General features: G+C 46.3%; 2 protein-coding genes across 2 annotated transcripts in view; one reads left to right on the forward strand and one right to left on the reverse strand.

The window, feature by feature from the left end:
* The window catches only part of tfb1m (transcription factor B1, mitochondrial), a 41,165-nt gene that overhangs the window by 4,176 nt on the left and 11,850 nt on the right, over positions 1-25,139 (forward strand). Inside the window, exon 5 of the mRNA XM_084311132.1 lies at positions 1,569-1,688. Within this exon, the coding sequence (XP_084167258.1) occupies positions 1,569-1,688 (120 nt within the window). The remainder of the gene's footprint in view (positions 1-1,568; positions 1,689-25,139) is intronic.
* Positions 20,734-21,459, reverse strand: LOC311226202 (claudin-20; the record flags this gene model as incomplete). The annotated part of the gene is made up of 1 exon (XM_084311576.1): positions 20,734-21,459. Exon 1 carries the CDS (start codon positions 21,451-21,453, stop codon positions 20,734-20,736), a length of 720 nt encoding a protein of 239 aa, XP_084167702.1. The 5' UTR covers positions 21,454-21,459.

Genomic DNA, 25,139 nt, shown 5'->3' on the forward strand with positions numbered 1-25,139 from the left:
AGAGCCTGTAGAATAATGAAGGACCCTCACCACCCCAATAACAGCCTGTTCAAGTTGCTGCGGTCAGGCAAGCCCCTCCGTATACACGCAACAAGAACAGAGAGGCTAGGGCTCAGCTTTTTCCCTCAGGCCATCAGACAAATGAACACTGATCTCTCCACTTGTCAACCCACGGTTTCTGGTTTGTAAAAACCCGCACCTTCTTCGTGGGGACAATAGTGTCGGCTAACGTTGCTATAAAGCTGACCACCACATCCGCCACATTTATATGGCTTTGGGGATATATTTGTCTGAAAAAGCGACAATAGTCTCTCCTGGCTGGCAGCTGAAGAATGCCCATGGTGACATGTTCAGCCAATAGTCTCTCCTGGCTGGCAGTTGAAGAATGTCCATGGTGACACGCTCAGCCAATAGTCTCCTGGCTGGCGGCTGAAGAATGCCCATGGCGACACACAGCCCAATGAAGATTCTCATTTCTTTCACCGTAACAGGTGTCCACTTACTGCTGGACGGAGCGCCACTCCTGCTTTGTTCCGCATATAAATGTATTTCTGTCACGAGTTGCAAACACAGCTCTGTGGTGACATGTAACACCTGTAACAGTGTTACATCGTTAGGCAGGTCAATCTTTACCCCTGGCTTGCAGCTTTACTCTCTTTTACTGATAGTTCCCTGTATTCCAGTCACCTTGGAACATCCTCCTCTTCCTCTTCATCCTCAAACATGTCTCTCATCCACTGGTCCCTGGCTAGTGGGTCAGCAGGCACTTCAAAGCCCATGAAACTATTATAATATTTTATATGATGTCCGGTTTGCAACCAATTTCCTCAGTAGAACATACCGTATGAGGAAATGAGAACATACAGGTTCAGAACATGTCCTTTTAAGATATCTGTGTAATAATTATTGCATTTCTGTATTGACCACACTGACTATTGATTAGGGCTGACTCAATTGCTTCAAAGCTTCAATCGCTGTAATCTGTCAAAATCACTATTAGAATGATTCAAAGCTTCAATCGTTGCCATGGTAATCCATGTCAAAATCACTATTAGAATGCTTCAAAGCTTCAATCGTTGCCATGGTAATCCATGTCAAAATCACTATTAGAATGCTTCGAAGCTTCAATCCATTCAAAATCACCATTAGAATGCGTTGTTTTCTTTCCTGTCTAAACATTTTCCTACATCAACATCAGAAACGGCTTATAGAAACAGTAATCCAACATTAATTTAGAAAATCAGTTCTTCTTAGACAAGGACATCATATGAACCCTCAGCGAAGAATGAAGCTTAGATTATTCAATGATAACTCCTGGAGCTTCGAGCCCAAAAAATGGTAATCAGGTGTCAGGACAGTCCTACCATTGATGAAATAGTTTGATCATTAAAGCAGTGTTCCCCAACCTTTTATTTAAAACATAAATAAATAAAAATCTAACTTTGTAACTTAATAATTGTGACTCAACACAGAATGGGAACTACTAAAGCATAATTAATGAGACAATAAAACAATAGATATCAGTATATCTGGCCTGGCGTCCCCCTCACACTGTCCTCCCCACCCAGAGGCTGACGGCCAGTACGAGCAGCAGGCAGAGAAGCCGCCTGTCCATCATGGCCCAGTACCTCTGTACCGTCCACAACTGCTTCACCATCCCAGGACGAGCCTTTGTCCCCAAGCCTGAGGTAGGACCTGTCTTCTTGTGCTATTACTCGTATTACTATTACTCAAGTATGCAAAGACACGTACACACTACACACACACACATACACACACATATACATATACATGCATACATACACACACACGCACACACACACACTAGGGATGCCTCGTTATGTTTTCTTTTCAATTAGAAATGTGATTCCGATGGTACTTATTTTTAACCCTTTCACTACCACACTACCAAATGGTTAACCCTTTCATTGCGACAATACAGAATGTTAACCCGCCGCCCTTTCACTGCCACACGACAAAGTGTTAACCCTTTCACTACCACACTACCAAATGGTTAACCCTTTCATTGCGACAATACAGAATGTTAACCCGCCGCCCTTTCACTGCCACACGACAAAGTGTTAACCCTTTCACTACCACACTACAGAAGATTAACCCTTTCACTACCACACTACAGACGGTTAACCGTCTGTAGTGTGGTAGTGAAAGGGTTGCCCAAATCAGACAACATGGACTATATGCTGATTGCTGATATATCATAGCATCTCTACCAAACGCACTACAACCACGACACATGATATATTTCAACATTAGGACCTTCCTCACCTCTTTTCCTCCTCCACTCTCAAGTCATCTTGTCATCCTCCGCTTTTCCATCACCTCTCCTCTCCTCTCGCTGTACTACAGGGCTTCGTTAACTCATTCTGCGCCATCGCTTAAGTGCGCGAGAGGGCGCTAGAACGCCACCGCTTTAATCAATGGGGGGACTGCGAGATTTTTTGCGAGTGCTTAAGTTAAAATATATCTTAAATTATAGCTATGGGTCTAATACACCCGTTGATTATCAGTGAGTTGCTTCCAGTCAACATGTACAAAACGGATTGTTTTTTCATCAGTACATTTCCGTTTTATACCATTTTGAATATGAGTATAGTTTTGGTGATTCTTATAGTAATTCCAGGAAAAGACACGATAATAGCCCTTTAGTGGAATACACTAAACACGTCATTTTTCGCCTGATTATCGAATCTTCCTGAAATCAACGCTAGATCATCATTATTATCCTTCCTCATGCAAGAATGAAAAGGGCCTCGTAGCGCGAGGCTCCCCCAGTCCCCTCCTGCACTCAACGGTACACAGCCACACACACACATAGCGACAGCTTCGATCGGGGTAGAAATAAATATCAGATCAACGATCAAATTTATATATAGTGTTCTTACCTTGTATCTGATGTAATGCAAAAGAAATAATCCAATTATCTGATCGCCATTCCAAATACTGCTCGTGGAGGTCCGTCGCACATTACCGAGCGTTACACACTGATGGGCGGGCGGGGTTACTGTTCCATGCCACCGTTGTATAGGCCTACCTCGCCTGAGCACCTAAACCCTGCCCGCACGGCTCGGATCGTCCCAGAAAAGAAACTACACCATTTCTAATGGAGTGCAATACCCGCCCGTAGGCGGCGGTATTTGCCCTTTTGCGAGCTCAGACCCATTCCCAATGATAACATCAGGCTGGATGGATGAAAATGAATGGATATCGCTAATAAAAGATAACGATTAAACCCCGACTATACTCGTGATTGGCGCTGAGCGGTCGGCGAGTTAACCCGACTATCATCGGGTCTGGCGTTGAATGAGTTAAGGCTGTGTTGAGTCAATGTTGTCTACATGGCTTCATGTTCTGAGCCCCTCCGTCTCTCTATCTCTATCTCTATCTCTGTCTCTGTCTCTCTCTCTCTCTCTCTCTGGTTGTAATGATGCCTGCTGGGTATTTGAGAAGAGGCGAGATCACACTGTGCCCAGTAATGAGGGGCCCGCTTCTCTCTTATGTAAGAGTGTTTTTTTTTTTTGGGTGGGGAGTTTTATAGTAGCAGTAGGGGGCCTGGTGAAAACATTAAAGTCCCCTCCTGCAAGAATGGAAGTATCGACAGTCGGCGAACAGATCCTTTTTTCGCTCTGCTGAAAGATGTCTCAATTGGTAAATCCGGTATTTTTAAACCTGGACCCGGTTTTTCCATAATTTGAGGTCTAAATTACTAATGGGGACAAAATGTCTTGGTATCGGTCCAGTTTTGAGGGAGATGGATTCAGCCGCAAAACGGGCTGCAATGTAACAATTGGGGGCATTTGTGCGCGTCAAACTACGTCCAATGAAAGTGCTTGTTTTTGTCACAGAAGCTCAGATTGTTAGGGTAAAGTGTCTGACGAGTCTTCTAGTTCTTACCCAAAACAGAAGTCTTGTTTAAACAGAGGTCTCGCTCTGAAATCCCCACGGGGCGTGAGTTGTTGCAGGAAGACTACGGTGGAAATGCGAGTGAGTTGTTGGCGACGGAAGAGTTTGTTGTGTTGGGAGTACAGAAAGCGTTATCTAGGAGATATGAAACAACGGTTTGGGTTTGCACATAATATATGAATCCTACCAACAGAATCTGTCACTCACGCCACACTCAGATTTTATACACTGCCTTTGTTGTATAAGGACACGCTGAAGTTATGGCTAGTCGTGCTACAAATGGATGAAAACACGCTGCGCCTCGCAGACCATCCGGTCTGTAGTGACCATTTTGACCGGAGGAGAAGAATAAATCCTACACCAAAGCACTTTTTCATAAAGAAAAATAGTGGAGAGACCTGCTGCAGACAGAGTGGAGGTCATGTTATTAGCTAAAGTTGTTGTGTTGACCTGGGATGTTAGAACAGAGACCAGAGGAAGTGAAACGTACTGTAAACACAAAAGGTCCATCTCTGTAGGGAACCTTTACATAATATACACGTATAATAACAATCTGAGTGGCAAGAACAAGCTCTTTCAGTGGACGTACTTCTACTTTGTGCACAAATGCCCTGAATTGTTCCATTGCAGTCTGTGTCGTGGCTGCCGGCGGAAGCAATCTCCCTCAATACTGGACCAAATCCAAAGAAATTTTTGTACCTGTCATTTAGACCCCAAATGATGAAAAAATAGGGTCCAGGTTTAAAAATAGCGGAATTACCCTATAAGATGGCGACAGCAATGATGCCTGATTTTAAAGACTTGATGGGGAACCAAAGGATAGGAGTCGCCGGGCCGATGCCTGAGGTGGACCAAGGGGTCTCTCTTGAAGATGTAGTGGCTCTATTTTTGGAGGCCCTCTCTGTTAGTAAATATTTAATCCCCTGTGTGAAGTACTAAGAGAGCGAGGGAGAGGAGAGGGAGCAGGGTGACTGGAGCCACAGCTGATTGTTCATTCTCTTAGAAGAGATGGCTCCCAATGATTATTTCATCACTCACCCTTTTTACTGTCTGTGTCTGTGGGTTTCTAAAAAAAAATATATATATATGTGCACACGTTATGTGTGTGTGTGATGTTTTTTTAACGTGCCTGCGTTTAAGTGCACAAACGAGGCACGTTAGGGCGCGTGTGCCATGCATGATCTCGTGTGACTCAGTCACTGTTAACACAGTGCATATGTGTGCATTAGATTAATTGGCTTCCTGTGCATGTCCATGCAGACCCCCACCCCCCACTTGTGGTAATAGGGCGCCGGGGAGGGGGCTGCTATCATTAGGAGATATGATGGCTATTTGATGAGCAGGTCTTCTAGTACCCTTGTCCTATAAAAGACTGAAGTACCCAAGGAGTTCATTATGCTGTCATACCCCATGCATAGTGCAAGGCCCCTTCACATTTAAGCTTGTGTAGTGTAACGCATGAAGCTTGTGTATATATACATTAGTTCGTTACACCCAAAGGTCCAGTACTGAAACGGTTCAGTACGGATACGTGTACCACTACCGATACACCCCTAATATATATATATAATATACGCAACCAGAATAATTATAATTATAATAATATAATAATAATAATAATATAATAATAATTACAACTGGACCAACGGTAAACACGCCTAGCTTAGGTTATGAGACGGAAAGCACCGGCTGGTAGGTAGGATGGTGATTGGGATGCATAGGGGAATAAATAAGCTTATCCCTGAAACAATGCTCTTGTCTGTCAGTGTCGGCTAGGCATTTAGTCTGGAGACATGAAGAGGGTATAGAGTGGTTTAAGTTCTTCAAAAGCATGAACTCTCATGGGTGTTGTGTCAGGGGTGGTGGCGTTGGATATTACTTCTGAAGGGCTGTATGGTACTTAGAAAGGAGATGTAAGTTAATGTATATGCTGTTCCCAGGGCTAGGACACACAAGAGATATTATCTGGGGGAGACCAGCCCTTCCCAGAGACGGTCGCATTTCTCTATTTCCACCCTCCCTCCTGCCACCTGGCGCAACGACACCCCGGTGTTGTCGCAGCCGACTATCGCATATGGTGTCTCAGGCATTCTGTAGTCGACATGTGTCAACAAATGTACATGTCTGTTTGAATTTATGTTGTGCCGTTGTTACTGTAAAAATGTAATGATTGTGATATGTTGTTGTTAATGAGACGATGATGAGCTGTATGTGTGTGTCACTGGAATTTCCCCAAGGGGATCAATAAAGGAATATCTTATCTTATCTTATACTGTATCTGGGAGACCAGTTTAGAGCAGAGAGACTGTATACTGTATCTGGGAGACCAGTTTAGAGCAGAGAGACTGTATACTGTATCTGGGAGACCAGTTTAGAGCAGATACTGTATACTGTATCTGGGAGACCAGCTTGGAGCAGAGAGACTGTATACTGTATCTGGGAGACCAGCTTGGAGCAGAGAGACTGTATACTGTATCTGGGAGACCAGCTTAGAGCAGAGAGACTGTATACTGTATCTTGGAGACCAGCTTAGAGCAGAGAGACTGTATACTGTATCTGGGAGACCAGCTTAGAGCAGAGAGACTGTATACTGTATCTGGGAGACCAGCTTAGATCAGAGAGACTGTATACTGTATCTGGGAGACCAGCTTAGAGCAGAGAGACTATATACTGTATCTGGGAGACCAGCTTAGAGCAGAGAGACTATATACTGTATCTGGGAGACCAGTTTAGAGCAGAGACTGTATACTGTATCTGGGAGACCAGTTTAGAGCAGAGACTGTATACTGTATCTGGGAGACCAGCTTAGAGCAGAGAGACTGTATACTGTATCTGGGAGACCAGCTTAGAGCAGAGAGACTATATACTGTATCTGGGAGACCAGTTTAGAGCAGAGACTGTATACTGTATCTGGGAGACCAGTTTAGAGCAGAGACTGTATACTGTATCTGGGAGACCAGCTTAGAGCAGAGAGACTGTATACTGTATCTGGGAGACCAGCTTAGAGCAGAGACTATATGCTGTATCTGGGAGACCAGCTTAGAGCAGAGACTGTATACTGTATCTGGGAGACCAGCTTAGAGCAGAGAGACTATATACTGTATCTGGGAGACCAGCTTAGAGCAGAGAGACTGTATACTGTATCTGGGAGACCAGCTTAGAGCAGAGAGACTATATACTGTATCTGGGAGACCAGCTTAGAGCAGAGAGACTGTATACTGTATCTGGGAGACCAGCTTAGAGCAGAGAGACTATATACTGTATCTGGGAGACCAGCTTAGAGCAGAGAGACTGTATACTGTATCTGGGAGACCAGCTTAGAGCAGAGAGACTGTATACTGTATCTGGGAGACCAGCTTAGAGCAGAGAGACTGTATACTGTATCTGGGAGACCAGTTTAGAGCAGAGAGACTATATGCTGTATCTGGGAGACCAGTTTAGAGCAGAGAGACTGTATACTGTATCTGGGAGACCAGCTTAGAGCAGAGAGACTATATACTGTATCTGGGAGACCAGTTTAGAGCAGAGAGACTATATACTGTATCTGGGAGACCAGCTTAGAGCAGAGAGACTGTATACTGTATCTGGGAGACCAGCTTAGAGCAGAGAGACTGTATACTGTATCTGGGAGACCAGCTTAGAGCAGAGAGACTGTATACTGTATCTGGGAGACCAGCTTAGAGCAGAGAGACTATATACTGTATCTGGGAGACCAGCTTAGAGCAGAGACTGTATACTGTATCTGGGAGACCAGTTTAGAGCAGAGAGACTGTATACTGTATCTGGGAGACCAGTTTAGAGCAGATAGACTATATACTGTATCTGGGAGACCAGCTTAGAGCAGAGAGACTGTATACTGTATCTGGGAGACCAGCTTAGAGCAAAGAGACTGTATACTGTATCTGGGAGACCAGCTTAGAGCAGAGAGACTGTATACTGTATCTGGGAGACCAGCTTAGAGCAGAGACTGTATACTGTATCTGGGAGACCAGTTTAGAGCAGAGGCTATATGCTGTTCCCAGGACTCCGACTAGGACATTGAACAGAGATATTGTCTGGGAGACCAGCTAGAGCAGAGACTGTAGGTAGAAGATTAATGTTGAGAGGGCTGCAGCACTGCCAAAGCTGTTGTTATTAAACTCTCTCTCTCTCTCTGCCTCTCTCTCTCTCTCCTGCCCCCCCCCCCTCTCTCTGTCGCTCTCTTTCTCTCTCTCTCCCTTTCTTTTCTTATGCAGAGTAGGTCTGCCACACGGCCACTAAATTGGCTCAGTGTGCTAATTGTTGGTATTATCTCGTTCTCTCAATAGCTCTCGGATCACTAATTGTCTTCTTGATGCACCGGGATTTGTTCCGTTTGGATTAGAATCGTCCCCTTCTCTGTTTCCTGGCATCTCTCAGTCATGTCTTAACCGTGGGGGCTCTATGTTTGTATGTATGTATGTTTGTACTGTATGTATTGTATGTATGTATGTATGTATGTATGCGTGTGTATGTATGTATGTACTAGGGCTGTCCCCGACTAAGGATTTGGATGGTCGACTAGGATTGGCCAAAATTTGCCGTTAGTCGACTATGGTCGACTAAAAAAAAGGTTTTTTTACATTTTATTATTATTTTCTATTTTTTATTTTTTTGTATCATTCCATTTGGGCTGTGGGGGTGCTTAATGTCTGAAGGAGTCGACTGAAGGCTTCTTGTCCTCTGCAAAAGCATGCAATTGGTCCACTGATGGATACATCTTGATATTCTAGTGTGTTCATTAGATGGTGAAATCCTCTTTCAGTGCCTGTGTTCGTAGGCAGTTAGCCTCTGGTATGCGTGCCATTAGCGTTAGCCACGCTTCTAGGCCTCTTTTCTTTTGGAAAGAATGATATATATTTTTTTTTTATATTCGACTAAGAGGTTGGCCAGTCGACTACGGCTCCTTTTGTGTGTGTGTGTGTGTGTGTGTGTGTGTGAATCGTGGTGCATATCTTGGAGTAAGCTGGAGCAGGTCAGCTGAGGCTTGTATTGATGAGTGAGAACAATTGCTGCGGCCCAGCTGTCATCGGCCCCCCGGCAACATTTTGGAGAAAATCTGTCCCAGCGGTTTGAGACGCCACACTGACACTGTTATCTCCCGACACACACACTGACACTGCAGTGAACAGAATCAAATGCGGGCAGGTGCTATAATGCGACACATGTTGCGATTAGTGGACTCACCTTATTTGTGGAAAACACGTTGAGTGGTTTAATAGCACGCTATTGAGCAACCGGCTAAGAGCTGCAGAAAATGCAATGAAACCCATCAAGCCTTTTAAAATAGCAACAGTTAAAAGTGTGGGGGGGGGGGGGGGGCGGCAGGTTGATTGGCAGGTTGGCTGGTAGACTTCAGCCAATAGTGTTGTATCCATTTGACCTCAGCAGCTGTTGGGGAGCCTATATTGACGCGTGGCAAGGGGATAGGCCCTTATCCTGGCTATTGAATCTGTCCATCTTCTTGTTCCCGCCCTCCAGGGGGGGGGGTTCACATTGAGTGACCGGGAGATCGTCCTTGAAGGGTTCCCCGAGCATGCGATTGGCTGCTCCGACGGTGTGCCCTCGGGCTCCGAGTGCCCTCGCTCTGTCCTGTCACGCATCACACCAGCGGTTCCCCTGATTAGTCACATGCTTTCTGTTAATTCTGTCTCTCACACACACACACACACACACACACGCACACACGCACACACACACACTGAACCACAGATGGCTTCTGCTGATCGCGGCTATATATGTAACATCCGAAAATATAACATAGATTAAATGGAAAATTGTTTTCCATAATCGCCACAGGAGACACTGAGCTTTTCTGATGATTATTCTGGCTGTGGGGTCAAGGGTCAAGGACTTTTAGAGTGCAGACGACACGGCGCGGTGGATAAACACACGGAATCTGCATTTCTGCGTGGTCCATCCACTTAGCCGGATCTATCCTCACTCCCCTATTTACATAGAAAATAGCTGATTTGTCAAGAGTGGACAGGGTGTGTTGACCATCTATCTCCCTCCCTCTCTCTCCCTCCCTCCCCCTCCTCACCTCTCTACTTCATGGCAGGATGTGATTAAAATCAGTCTCTTGTCTGTCACAGACCGCCCTGGTCTATAAGCCGTTCAATAGACGCTCCATCACGCCATGCGGAGGAGCCTCTTGGCCAGAGAGCAGCTCCTATACAGGCCTCCATACACTCCTCTGCTACCTCCTATTCACTGGAGGAGACCGCGGGGGGAGGAGGAGGGGAGGGGAGTATCGGGAGATGAAAGAGAGAGAGAGATGGACTGATAGAAGGAGAGAGGAAGATGGGATAGGAGCATTGTGGGGGGAGATGGTGAAGACAATGAGAGACAATGGGACTGAATTAGAACCCGGGGGGGGAGAGAGAAAAGGAAAGTGATGGAAGAAAGGGGATGGGCAGCAGTCGTGAGTGATATACTGCATATAGGATGAAGATTCATGGAGAGTGAGGGAAGCTTCGGGCTCCTCCTCCCCGCAGCAGCACGGGGGTGAAGACGGACTGATGACAGAGATGGATCTGAGGGGAGAGTGAGGCGTACCTCCAGCAGATGCTTGACTGGGGCCAGCCGTCTCTCTCCCTCAGAGGAGGAGGAGGAGGAGGAAGGTACAGATGTTTGTCTTGTACACAAGCACTCTGCCGAGGACCACAGATGAGCAGGAGAGACCAAATTAATTCTGCTAATGCTGCACTGCGCTGTGTCGTATGTCAGGGGGAGTTTGGTGCACGCGCGGGGCTGGGAGGAAAGCTGAGTCAAAATGTGTCGAGTGGAAGAACAGGGTTCTTTCTTGCTGCGTCGACAAAAGCCATGTTTTTTTAGGGGGTGTCGTCGACTAAAGAAATTCATAGTTTACTCAATAGATTCAGCTTTATTGTTGCATCTGTCATATTTCTCATACAAAAAAGAGCAAGATTCCTGGGGTTTTCCCCCTTGACCTGTGTACAGCATGGCAATAAAATACACAATAGAACAATACAATAATCAAAAACACACTAAAAAACAGCATAATAATGATGTATGAAAAATGTTACACTGCTGAGAGTGGTTAATATAAAAAGTGCAACAGTAGAATAAAATCAAGGTAAAGTATTTAAGATATACGTCAGTCGTCCCTGCTAACACAATTGGCAGTGTTAGCGGGTGGGAAGCCGGCGGGGGGTGTGTGTCCTGGTCGTTGTAAACTGCGACTCCTACTGGTCGGTCGGGGCGCCTGTTCAGCAGGGAGGGGATCTGGGGGAAATAGCGTGAACCTCCGCATGCGTTACGTTCCCCCAGTGAGACTCCTCGCTGTCGGGTGAAAAGAAGCGGCTGGCGACTCCACATGTATCGGAGGAGGCATGTGGTAGTTCTACACCCTCCCCAGGCCGACAGTGGGGCAATGCGCACAACGACCAGGAAGGGAATTGGCATAACGGCTAAATTGGGATGGGTGAAAAATACAGAAAGCCCAAAAATAAATAGAATAAAAAATAAATTAATAAAATACTTAAAATACTAAATACATTAATACATACAATAAAATCTGAATGACTAAATAGTGTTCATGAGTCTGGTGGCTTGATGAAAGTACGAGTCCTTGAGCCTGCTGGACCTGGCTCTGAGGCTGCGATGACGCCTCCCAGAAGGCAGCAGTTGGATCAAGCTGTTGTTGGGATGGCTGGGGTGTTTTATGATCTTCCTGGCTTTGCTGATGCACCGGCTGTTATAGATGTCCTGTGTGCAGGGGAGCTCACACTGTGAGCAGTGCAGTTCCCGTACCAAGCTGTGATACAGCCGGTAAGGACACTCTCAGTGGTGCCCCTGTAAAAATAGTAGTACAGGATTTCGACTAATCGAGTAGTTGATTTATTCGACAGATTGGTCAAATTGTGTTTCCCAATTTATTGTCCATCTGCTGATGGATGCTGTCATGTAGAAGGACATCTGTAAATCCGGTGCACATTTGTGAATATTATTGGGATGCCAGAGATAATTTTCCATTAACGACCAATAATCATTCAGTATAAAGAAAATCTTTAACCCATTCCATGCCAATCACGATGATAGTCTGGTTAACTCGCCATCGCTTGCGTGCCAATCACGAGTATAGTCAGGTTTTAATCGTTATTTCTTTTATTAGCGATATCCATTCATTTTCATCCATCCAACCTGATGTTATCGTTGGGAATGGGTCTGAGCTTGCAAAAGGGCAAATATCGCCGCCTATCGTCTCCCGGATGGTATTGCACATCATTGGATTGGATTGACTGGGGATGTGCATCTGAAAAAAAAACTCCGGCCCGGGTTTCCCTTCTCGGGCAAGCAGTATCGTGTTACCACATTGACTGGGGAGGCTGGGAGCAGCGTGGGTTATGTGTTTTGGACTATAACGTTGGATCAATGGACGCAATCGATATTTGGAATGGCGATCGCCGATCAGGAATTGGATTAATCTTTTTGCAGAACATCTGATGTGAGGTAAGGACTCTGTTACCAGTCTTGGGTTAATCAGATGTTCCTTTCACCGCCATCGGAGTGTGTGTGTGTGTGTGCGTGCGTGTGTGTGTGTGTGTGCCGTTGGCGCAGAGCAAGACACGGATAATCGATTTTTCAGCCCGCTTCTCTAGCGTGCATAAGGACACACATACTATCGATAATCTAGCGTTTATTTGAAAACGATTCATAAATCAGCCGAAAAATTACAACGTGTTGTGTATTCCACTAAAGGGCTATTATTGCGTCTTTCTCTGGAATTACTAGAAATCTCAAACTATACTCGTATTCAAAACGTTTGCAAATATCCCCGTCCTCCCATTGATTAAAGCGCTGGCCTACAAGCCCTAATTTGGTCATATCTGGCCGGCTCTGAATGTGTTAATCAACTAAAGAAATCTTAGTCGACTAAGGCCCTAATTTCTATGTCATCTTAGTTTAGAATTCAGTTCTCCGTCTGCAGTACAGGCTTTTTAGTAAATTACCTACCCCAAGCCCCGCCCTCTTGTCTTGATCCTCCAATCACAGCCGCTGCTTCCCTCGGGTATAAGTGAAGAGGCCATATCAGTGCTAAATGTGTCCCATTGTAGTTCAGTAGGACGGAGCGGCACGACGACACAATGATGGATACCTTGCCTGCAACCTCTAGCCGTCCAGCTCTCCCCTCAACAATAACCCCAGAATGTATTCAGCAGAGGCCGCTCCGCTCTCTCCACCTCCTGCCTGCCACACACAACGGAAGCACAATTCATCCAGGCCTATTCCTATCCCGTAAACGGGGTCAAACGTGGCATCAGGAGTATAGGGAAAGTTATTTCAATGACATTCTGTCGGAACGGTAAACGCCTGAAGGCTTGATCTCAATACATCACAGTGGGAAAAAAAAGAAAGAAACGAGTATAAATCCCTTTCTTCCTCCTTCTCCACTTAAACCAAAGCGCAGAGGTTGGCAGAGTGGGTGTATATATCACCATCTCCAGAGGTCTACTGTACTTCCTGACGAGAAACAGTGCTGGGTTTCGCCGAGAGCCGACGCTCTCGAGAGTATAGCAGATTCAGCGATGTTCAGAGCAACGTGCAGAGGAAATATGCAGGTATTTTGACACCTGCTGCTAAACCCCCTGGTTGGGCTGCAAGGAAAAGAAGGTCAGCTTGTAATGAGTGCAAAGCTCGCAGTGCAGAGATGCACTGGGGTGAAATGAATTGTGCAGGAATGAGCCCGCAAGGGCCACTGTGAAGAGGGATCAATCCATAAGCTATTAACTTGAGGGTGTTTTTTTTTATTTTTTATTATGGGTTCAGTTTTGACTTGGCACACTGTGGTTTTATGGCTTAATTTCAGGCAATTTACTGGGGGGCTGAACTTGGATTTACCAAGTTGTTTTGATCAGCTTTTGTATCGCAGTTTACAAAAACATCCACAGAAACTGGGGATTAAAAGATTACACCACACAAGCTGTGCTGCAAATAATTCTTTTTTAACATGGTTGTTTTTGTTCATTACTAGCCTCTATTTAATTATTCCCCTAATTGATTACTGTTTGGGGGGCTTCTTGTACAGATGTGAAATCATAATAGAAGTAGCTCTGCCCCAGCTATTAATTGCGTTATTACATTCTCCCCGACGCTCATGTTGTCCCTGGTGTATTCATAACTCCTCCACCTCTACTCTTAATTGCTCATTTGAAAAGGGCTTAAAGGATTGGCCAAAGGTAATCAATGTCCGCATACTTCCGCGTTTAGCCTCTGTCACCTCCAGCCCTCTGGATCTTCCTAGCAACACGTCTCCGACCCCGATGCTCGCAGCTGAAATATTAAAGGGCCTCCTCTGAACTGTCAGAATGTATTGTTTTCTTACACACGCTCCTTTGTCATCTCTGTAGCCTATACTGCCTCCGTCAGCGATTTACAGCCCAGCCAAGGTCGCTGCTATTATTCCCTATGCCGCGGATGTGCACTGGCGCTTCCTACGAAGCAAGGTCATTTTCCCCCAGTGTTGATGACGGTATTATCTCTCTCCCATATGAACCTCCATGAAGACTAAGCTTGTCCAAAACAAAGCGCCTCGCGCTTAAGAGTGATGACACGCCCGAGTGGTTTCCACGCCCCCGGCTGTGTTTTCTGTATCGTCTCTTGGCTGATGGGGTTTTGAAGACAGACGGTGCGGAGTTCCTTAGCGTTGTCTGCCGTTTGTCTCTCTTTAGACCTGCCACCGCGCTCGCGGAATGGCCTTGCGCTCGTCGCTAGGGTTGGGTACCGTTCACGTTTGAACTGATGCCAGTAGCAGTTCCTGGAATTCGGTATCGGTACCAAACGGTACCTTTTTCCGGTACTTAACTCTCTCTGTAATAACGTTTTTTTTTTTGTGTAAAGTAGAAGTCTAAACTTCTCAATTTCAACAGTTATTTATTTAGAACATTTAGTTTTTTATTGTTGTAACACACCATACAAAATAAATCGCATGATGTATTATGTTTTTAAATGTTTAAATATCAACATTATCTGGCCATCTTCAGTCAATATTATCAAACTGCTCTGACCTCATCTGGTCTTTCCAAAGACCCAAGAGATGGGACAAGTAATATATATATATTTATGGAAAAGGCTCCCTCTTGTCTACCGATTGAAACTTGGTACCGATTGATCTAGCGTGAATCGGCACTCGGTAGGAGCACGGTAGTATAGATGTAATTCCGTCAGGTACCCTTAAAAATGCAAAGTTTGCCAGCCAACCCCACTCGCCGCGTGTGGTGGTCGCCTCGTTATCCTCCGCCTCTTCTTTCTCGGCTGTCGATCGCGAGGTTCAGTGTGTGGGTTCAGCGCGGTCAAGCTGGGTTTCAGCAAAGTGAACCGTGAATCGACAGCCTCTGGGAAAGCTCAAGGTGACAGGGAAATACAGTTGCCCGGGAGTGTGATTAACCCCCGCCTGGAATTGACGAGGTTCAAAAGCTCTCCCGTTTCTCCGTCGTCTAAAGCCCGCATCGCCTGGTCTGTCACGACGGCAACTCGGGGTGTGGGGGCCTTTGAAGAAAAATGTAGGTTAAATACGCAGAGGAGCGGATCTTATTAGCGTTTACCCAGGAGAGGGCTAGTTATTTGATCTCCACTTCTCATTGCATAACCAAGAGAAGCGAGAGAGCCTTGAATAATCCATGTTTGTTTCAGGAAAGCGAATTCTCAGCCTCACTCCTGTGTCAACCAGACTCCCAATCAGCTGGTAATGAGAGAGAGAGAGTAACTGTTTATTAAGCTCTCTCCACCCCGCAGTCTGCAGGGTCGACGTGACACATATTTATCCTCAGGGACATAAAATACTGCTTCCTGTTTCAGGCAAGCTCTGTACAGGATGAAGATGCTGCATGCCTCCTAACCCGTCTTCATTCATTCAACATTGATGACCTTTTTTTTTTTTTAATGTTGACTAAGGTCAACTACCATAATATTTCAGCAGTTGCTTTCCATCCCCATTCGATTGCATGCATGCAGCAACTAGCCCACACGCTTGGTCATGATGCTCACGACTCTGAATGATATATACACCAGGCGGGAACAGAACCTCCCCGTTCCACTCCCAAAGGGGTTGTTATTATTTCATTCACGGCACTTGCTTTACACTTTCATCTCGATAAGAAATGACCGAATCAGACCGGGGATATGCTGAAGGGGAGAGCAAAACCCATTTGCGGATTTCACAGTAAATGTTTTATGGATGACTCCTCCGTTGGGGACTGAAGTCCTCTTCCTCTTCCACATGTAGACGCTCGACGGTACCGCTATGAACAGCCTGTCTGCCTGCCTACGCTCTGCCTGTACCATCCAGAAACCTGTAGAGTTGGCAGGAGGCTAGGTGCCATCCCCTCCTGATTAGACACACACACACACGTCCACTAAACAGATTGCATGTATGCATGTTGCTTCCACAAAATAGTTTTAATAGTAAAAAATAGAACTACTTGCACAAGCACACTGTGACAACGGTACCAGAACTTTGTGAACTATTCATCATCATAAATATGCTCTGGCAAAGTAACAAGTGCTAAAGCAGGGTGCACAAAAATAAGCTGCGATTATCAAAATGATAATTCTTGTTTTATGCAGGACAGCTGCGGCTCTTTAGACATTTACTAGGGAGGTACCGATTCCGATACTGGTATCTTGGAAATATACCGGCCGATATCGGGTTAAACTAGGGAATCGATATTGGGAGAATTTTCTCAATACTAAAGTGTTGTTTTTCTTTTCACCGCAATGCTAGCAACTTTGTCAAAAATCAAAACTAACCAAGTCGATTTTCTACCCTTTTTGACATATAGAAGAATGTAAGATCTTCCTAATGGAGAAAAATGATTAGGCCTAAAACGCTATCATTTCTATCCAGTGACACCAAACTATTCCCCCTAAGTCTAAGTCTATACCCTTCAGTAAAAGTAACCTATCGAATCAGAGCTCCGTATCGGCTGATACTTCAAATTGACCCATCTCAAAGCCCGCCCCCTCTCCTCTTGATCCTCCAATCACAACCGCCGCTTGCCTCCGTTGGCGGAGCTAAGCGACTGTTGTGATTGGTGGATCAAGAAAAGGGGGCCGGGTTCGAGATGGGTCAATCGGGTACTAGAGATCGGTATCGGCAGTAAAGAGAAGTGGTATCGGGCCAATCACATAGGACCAAGTCACTTTGCACACTGGCCATTTAGAAGCTGATGAAATGGTGTGCTGGTAAGGAAGCTGCACAGCCACAGAAAAAGAGAGACCCCCAGCTCCCACTCGCCTGCTCAGTCCTATCAGACAGAAAGGGCTTCTTGTCCCTCCACACTGCCAATTGTGTTATGTACATTTGTACCGGTCCGGGGAACTCTCAATGCTCAGCCACTTGAAGCAAACTGCTGTCAAACAATGTAATACGAGCAAAGGTGCATTTTTGAGTAGTCTTCTTATAAAGAAGATATGGTATGAACATGGTATGTCGAAAAACTAAATTGGGGGGAAAAGTGTTCCCTTGGCAAAGGAAAAAACAAAACATACACGGTCTCTAAAACAGTCTAAAGATACATGTGTACAGTATTCTGTATACTTAACGTGAATAGGACATTTTGAGACGTAGTAAAAAAAAAAAAAAAAAGCTAAATTCTCACATCAAAGTCTTCCCGACTGGAACTGGTTCAGCCTAAACACTCAGTGAAACGAGGCTGTGCTTTGGAAAAGAAGGAATAATGAGGTTGGAAAACAAACAACCCCCTTGAAAAGCCGCGTCTGACTGTACACAAGTATCTAGTTGACTCGAGACTTAGTCGAGCAGAACACATCACAAATCCATAAAACATTTGCCGATGTATAATTCATTTACAAACAACGTGATAAAAAAAAGAATCAGAAACAAACTCCCATACCGTATTAAAACTTGTCATCGTGAGACGATTTTGGCACATTCTCAAAAAACACATAACGTGTCGGTATTGGTTGACGGCGTGGCACATTCTTATCATTGTTTATTGCATTGGTTCTCTGGTGCCCGGGCAGTGAGTTGTTGTTGTCAGGGTGCCAGTTCGGTTGGCTGTGGTCTTGTGGTGCTGGGCATGGCAGGCGGTTCAGGGCGGGGAAGGAACCTGGCCCTCTCTAGAGAGGGCTGCCAGGACCGGCAGAGATGCCCACGGAGATGCCCCCAGCATGCCGGCAGTGGCCTGCAGGTGGCGAGCTGGGCTCAGCCATCTGCCTCTCCCCCAGGAAACTGCATGTTTTGCGAGAGCGAGAGAGAAGGAGAGACTGAACGGCACAGCTCCATACATCAACGCCAGGGCCTGTCACTATTGCAGCCATTTCAGGCCTGAAAACAACCAGCCTCCCACCCTCTTCCCTCCATAAAGGAGAAGACACACTTGGGAACGGGACTGTGGAGGCGTAAAAGCACCACTGACACACGAGTCGGTTGATGTGTGTTGTGTAGACGTGCTTGTGTGTGTGTCGTGTAGACGTGCTTGTGTGTGTGTTGTGTAGACGTGCTTGTGTGTGTGTCGTGTAGACGTGCTTGTGTGTGTTGTGTAGACGTGCTTGTTTGTGTGTGTGTGTTGTGTAGACGTGCTTGTTTGTGTGTGTGTGTTGTGTAGACGTGCTTGTGTGTGTGTGTCGTGTAGACGTGCTTGTGTGTGTTGTGTAGACGTGCTTGTTTGTGTGTGTGTGTTGTGTAGACGTGCTTGTTTGTGTGTGTGTGTTGTGTAGACGTGCTTGTGTGTGTGTGTCGTGTAGACGTGCTTGTGTGTGTGTCGTGTAGACGTGCTTGTTTGGGTGCAGGTCTAGCCATGCTTTCAGCATGCATCCATGCTCCCTGTCATTCGGCGGATCCACGTGATTCATGAAGCGAGCAGGAGGGAGCGGGTGAGAGGGAGAGAGAGAGTGTGTGTGTGTGTGTGTGTGTGACTGACTGGTAGGGAAAATAAAGTTGATGGCAATAGTCAACTTGATGGCAACTTAAGACGCTGAGACCTTGTGTAGGTGCAGACCGGTAGCTGACGCACTCGGAAAACACGTCAGTCACATATGGAGAATGACTCAGACCTTTTTTAGCTGCCTACCACAGACGTCTAGGACACGATAACATTCTCTCTCTCTCTCTTATTGCACCGTCGCACGTTATTAATTCCAGTGAGACTAATCACTGTCATATATATATACACACACACACTGTAACCTGCCAGACAAGCAAAGAGAAGGCATTTCCCAAAAACCTCAGTCGGTGTAACGGAGGGACGTTGCCTCATGTCACCGCTTAATAATGGGGATTAGTGAAAGCTGCCCAGCGTGAGCAGGCCGTGTAGAGAGCTTATGAAACCATGGAGAGACGGAGAGAGATAGCCCCCCACCCTCCCTTACCCAACCTCAAACGCTCTTCACTAACAGACAGGCCCCCAGACTATAAAGATATTTGGGTGCCTGGATCCCGTTTCCATGGCAGTGAGGAGGTGGGTTGGCGAGAGTGAAAAGCACATGCAAGAAGCCCAGTGTGTGTTTCGGGGTTTGTGTGTGTGTGTGTGTGTCATCCACTTGTGAGAGTGGGGGGGGGTGGGGTGGGGGGGGGGGGGGGGGGGGCGTTGACTGCCAATGTGTGCAGAGGCGGTGGTGTGGCTGTGTGCTATCTGCATGTTCCCATAACCGTATGTGAGCTCCGACGTGGGTGTAATCTGTATGCAAGTGTGTCTGTGGGCTTGAGCGTGTGCACGCAACGGGTATCTGCTAGCGAGCGGAGGAAGCTGGGTTTTATTTTATTTTGGCTGAGAAATGGGAAAGCAACATGTCAGAGCCCACTGTGCAGCAAGAGAGAATCTCTATCTCTCTCTTTCTCTCTTTCTCGCTCCTTCTCATATAATATTCCACCTGCAGGGCGAGAAGCAGGCATCCGTTTGTCCGCATCTCCGTCTCATCTCCAGCCCCGGTGGCCCCTGTTCACTCCTCCCGGCCGTCCCTCTTTGCAACAGTTTCAAACGGGGTGGTGATGTCTTCTACAGCTTGTTAGGCACAGGCATTGTGTGGCTACGTCTCAAGTCTTCTTCTACCAGGCTGTATCAATACACCGACAGGCTCCACACAGCATGCTTTAGAGGCAAAATATCAACGTCGTTCTATAAGCTACCAAAAAATACCACCGTTCATTTCCAACCAGTTTCCAGCTAGCGTTCTAGTGGATGATGCTTTGCAAAAAACTACAATGGCTTTTCTATGAAAGGGCTCCTTCCACCTACTGCCGCCCTCCTCGAGGCTTCATATTGCCGACTTGCCGAATGGGAGGCTATACCAAACGATTGTAAATAGCAGCTAAATGATTGCTTCTTTTCTTTTCAATTCAAACCTTTGGCGGGGGTGTGTGGGGGTGGTGAGGGGGGGTGATGAACGGAAGGCTTCCATAAGACTGCTTAATCCATTCCCCCGGGGGGACTCTTTTCTCCAATTTGCTGATGAAGGATATCTGCATTTGTTTAGCCGCTTCCTCCGCTTCTGCAGCGGCCTCGTCGTCCTGGCGCTTACATACGTATCCACACTCCCGCCTGTTCCCAGGCGCTGCTCAGGGAATACCTCCACTGCTTGTGCTTGCAAAACAGAAAAAAGGAGTGATATAAGGGAGGCAGAGAGAGAGAGAGGAGGGGGGATTCAAAGCCATTGCCCTCCTCCATCCTTTCTTTCTCCACTGGTGTATGTAGCATGGCACCCCCCCCCCCCTCCTCCATCCTCTCTCTCTCCACTGGTGTATGTAGCCCCCCCCCCCCCCCCCCAGGCTCATCTCCCTTCAGCCCAGGTGTGTGCAGCGGTGCTGTGTCGTCACACGTAGTCCTGCAGGCTGTATCCGGTCTTGTTGTCCAGGGGGGAGAGGGAGCAGTACTGGTGCTGGAGCTCCTGCTGGAGGAGCTGCTGCTGCTGCTGGAGCAGGAGCTTGTCGGGGGGCGGCAGCAGGATCAGGTCCTGGGGGCCGTGCCGCTTCCCGGAGCACGACATGCAGAAGATGGACCCGCCGACGAACAGGAAGCCGGCCGACACGAAGGCCACGTACACGGCGCCCCCGGGCTCAAACTTGTTGCTCTCGGGCACGCTGGAGTCCAGGAAGTTGGTGATGACCTCGTTGGTGAACCAGGAGGCGGGCACCAGGCACAGGAAGCCGGCGGCGAAGAAACAGCCGCCGCTGGCGATGGCGGCGTGCCTCTTGGAGCGCCGGCCGCCCCCCCAGCGGGTGCACTTCAGCCCCAGGGAGGCCAGGCAGAGGCCCATGGCGGCCAGCACGCAGCACAGCACCATGGTGGTGCGGGCGGTCTGCAGGTAGGCGGGCAGTGAGAGCACGGAGTACTTGAGGGTGCAGCTGAACATGCCGGTGCTGTACCAGGTGCAGTCCATCCACAGCCCCTGCATCTGGGAGATGGCCGTGATGATGTTGGAGCCCACGTCGGCGCTCACCTTCCAGTTGGGCAGCAGCGTGGCCACCATGGCCCCCATGATGCCCAGCAGCGCCAGGACGAAGCCGAAGATCTGCATGCCCGTAGACGCCATCCTCCTCCTCCTCCAGTCGACGCAGCTGCCGCGGCCGCTGCCCTAGCGCCCCCTTCGCCAGGCAGCATTCACCCAGCGCCGGCCAGGCGCCTCCGACCCTCCCGCTGGTGGTGCACCAGTTGCCAGTAAATCCCCAGGTCCTCAGCTCCTCTTCAGCCGTGGCTCCGCCGGACTGTAGGAGAAACACAGCAATGAGGAATTTAATTGAGCAGGTCTCCTTGCTCTCTCTCTCTCCTCTCTCTCTCTCTCTCTCTCTCTCTCTCTCTCTCTCTCTCTCTCTCTCTCTCTCTCTCTCCTCTCTCTCTCTCTCTCTCCCTCTCTCCTCTCCTCTCCCTCTCTCTACTCTCTCTCTCCTCTCCTCTCTCTCTCTCCTCTCTCTCCTCTCTCTCTCTCTCACCGCCAAACGAGCACAGACTTTTCTTTTCGGGGAACAAAGGCGAGTGTGAACCCCAAGTGCACAAGCTGATTATTGGTAAGCAACAGGGCAGGGATTTGTACGTGTTTGCAGCATTCCCTATGTCTCCGTCTCGTCTGGCGGCCGGTGTCTCATGCAGCTGTTATTGGAGAGCGAGAAATGACTTTGTGGTATTTTGCAATGCTCAAAAAGCTATGTGGAATTAAAGCTGCAGTGTGTTCGCACCACACTCCTGTTATCTATAAGGTTATCCTAGCACTTTGATTTTAATACTCTTATGTTCAAAACATTAATATTACCCATTTTAGATAATTTTACAACTTAATTTTTTTTTCAATAAAACAATCAAACATGCTTTCGTCAATATTGACTAGTACATAGCTGCTCTAACTTTGTAAATGCACATATATTTTTTCTTTTGTTACAATCAATCCCCTGTATTGCTTTGTTGAGAAGTGAACGCGAGGGAATAAGCTATAACGGACACCGCTCCCTCCTCCAGCCGGAGAGCAGCCCCTTACCTCGGCTGCTGCAGAGCCGCTGTGGCGCCGCGTCAGGTCGCTGCTCGCGGGGATGTCTGTAATAAACACATAGGCGCTGCTGCTGCACACAAAGACGGCACGACGAGGGGGCAAGGATTCAATTCAGCCCGTAACGCGGATCCGTTTATTCCATCCATGTCCGTAGCAACAGCGCGTCAAGAGGAGCAGGAGGACATCCCAGCCACGGAGCACACATGCTCGCTGCCCGGTGTCTCTGGTGCCTCTGAGAGGGAGAGAGAGAGGGGGGAGCAGCAGCTCGGTGCTGGAGAACAGTCTCTACGTCACGGAGCGGATCGTGAGCGGAGCTGATATCGAATCAAAGACCACAAGTTCATCACTACGGCAAAAAAACAACCACCTCACTCGCTTACTACCCGTGACCACAAGTAATGTCCCTTCGCGTCGCGGCATCCATCCCGACGACGAGGCTGCGGCGCGGTGTAACGTTAAGAACTGAACGGAGAACTTAATGTGCTCCAACAGTTTTCCGCGCGGTGTTGTTGTTGTTCCAGAGCTCCTGCGGTACAACACTGTCAACAAACTGGCGTGTTGTCCTGGTAATACAATGTTTGTTACAGGTAACAAACACACTGAACAATACTTGGGAAATTGTTATACAATGACACTGCTGCTGCTGGATGGAATTTGTGTATCGTCAACAAATGCGAACATACAGCTACTTACCAGTTAATTGTTAGTAGCTATAGACTAGTACCAGAGGCTTTACAACAGAATGAATTAACCGAAGACTAACTCAACTGTCGGTGTCTGTCTGCAAGGTTAGGCTATTAGTATGTTCAGCTGACGTTACAGCTGTTAAAACCTTACCTTGCAGACAGACACTGACAGTTGAGTTAGTCTTTGGTTAATTAGTTCTGTTGTATGCACATTTCTGTGATATCTAGGAAATTAAATGAGTCAGACTTTTTTTGGCCTCTTTAGTCTTGTTTTTCTGCTTTCCTCAATGTGAATATGTGCAGTAATCTATTAACCAATCACATCCCTTTTATGAGGGCCGACGGTCCACTCTACTGGTTAGAGTACGTTCATTGATAAAGACAAATAATGTCCACAGCCGCTCCGGTGTAAAACAAAGATATCCAAATGGTTTATTTCTCTTCCACAGTGAAGTCTTTCTTTACAGAAGTGGTCCTAAAGCTATTTTCCTAAATATTCACGTCACTACTACAAGGTAAGAAAACTGTATTTTCCCAGTCTCCAAAATCACAGCAACTCGACACATGACAAAATTCCTCCACACCTGAAAGCCGTAAATCAACTTGCCAGCTCTTTCCACAACAAAATTTCAACAAAAATATATTCAACAAAAGAATTGTTCTATGAAAGAAAGACATTGAGAGGTTTTGTATCAGATTTTTATCATCAATTACTAACGGCCTCGTATGAAACCCTCCACCTAGACTCTATTTGGAGGAGGGATATACCAGACCTGGAAATAGATTTTGAGTGGCAAGAAGCCTGGGCAAATGTTCGACTTGCATCAAGGAACCCGGACCATCAACAAATCAACCTTAACTATATTCATAGGACATACTTGACTCCTATAAGACTGAACAGAATGGGTCTTAAACAAGACTCCAAATGCTCCTTATGTACAAATGGGGACGAGGGGACATTTATGCACATGTACTGGGACTGCCCACCAGTTAAGATATTCTGGAAAGAAGTGACCCAGCAATTATCAAATCTCTTAATTCTGAATATACCTGTACACCCCTCTGTATTACTGCTGAATGATGTTTTTGAGTATGCAGTACATCCACAGCTAAAGAGATTGGTTTTATCTGGTATTACAGTGGCTAAGAAACTGATAGCATCACGATGGATTCAACCTGAAAAAATGTGCCGAAAGGTCTGGATTCTTACATATCTCGATGTGATTTATCTAGAAATATCTACAGCAAGAATTGTGGGTCTTAATGAATCCAAATTGACAATGTGGTTAGAAGTGGTGGAGAGAATAAAAGCTAGCATATAATGGTAGTGTCTGGTTAGGAGCGAATGATAATGGATGGATTATCCATTGGGGGGTCCAGGGTGGGGGGTGCGAGCAAGAGCATAATTTATGTGTGTAGGGGAATAGATAGCAGGTATTAGGGGCATATCTTGTATAAGACATTTATTTAAACTGTGATTTAATTTGATGTGCACTGTTAACAATGCTTGTATATCTAATCGTGTGTTGTCATGTTTGTTTATGTGTTTGTTTAAAAAATAATCAAAAAATAAAATACAAAAAAACAAAAGAATTATTGAATATATAGATACACAAATGTTCTAGAATGTTTGGTTATGACATCATACTGTGACATCACAAATGTTCTAGAATGTTCCATTATGACCATACTGTGACATCACAAATGTTCTAGAATGTTCTATTATGACATCATACTGTGACATCACAAATGTTCTAGAATGTTCCATTATGACCATACTCTGACATCACAAATGTTCTAGAATGTTCTATTATGACATCATACTGTGACATCACAAATGTTCTAGAATGTTTTATTATGACATCATACTGTGACATCACACATGTTCTAGAATGTTCTATTATGAGTTATGACATCATACTGTGACATCACAAATGTTCTATTATGACAAATAAGCCGGTTCTAAATCCAATCAATATGCCTAATGCCGTTTCAATGTAAGGTTATACAAATAAACATATAAACATTCATATAATACAATAACCTAAATAT

Source organism: Notolepis coatsorum (assembly GCF_963971535.1).
Source record: "Notolepis coatsorum genome assembly, chromosome: 3".
Lineage (NCBI taxonomy): Eukaryota > Metazoa > Chordata > Actinopteri > Aulopiformes > Paralepididae > Notolepis > Notolepis coatsorum.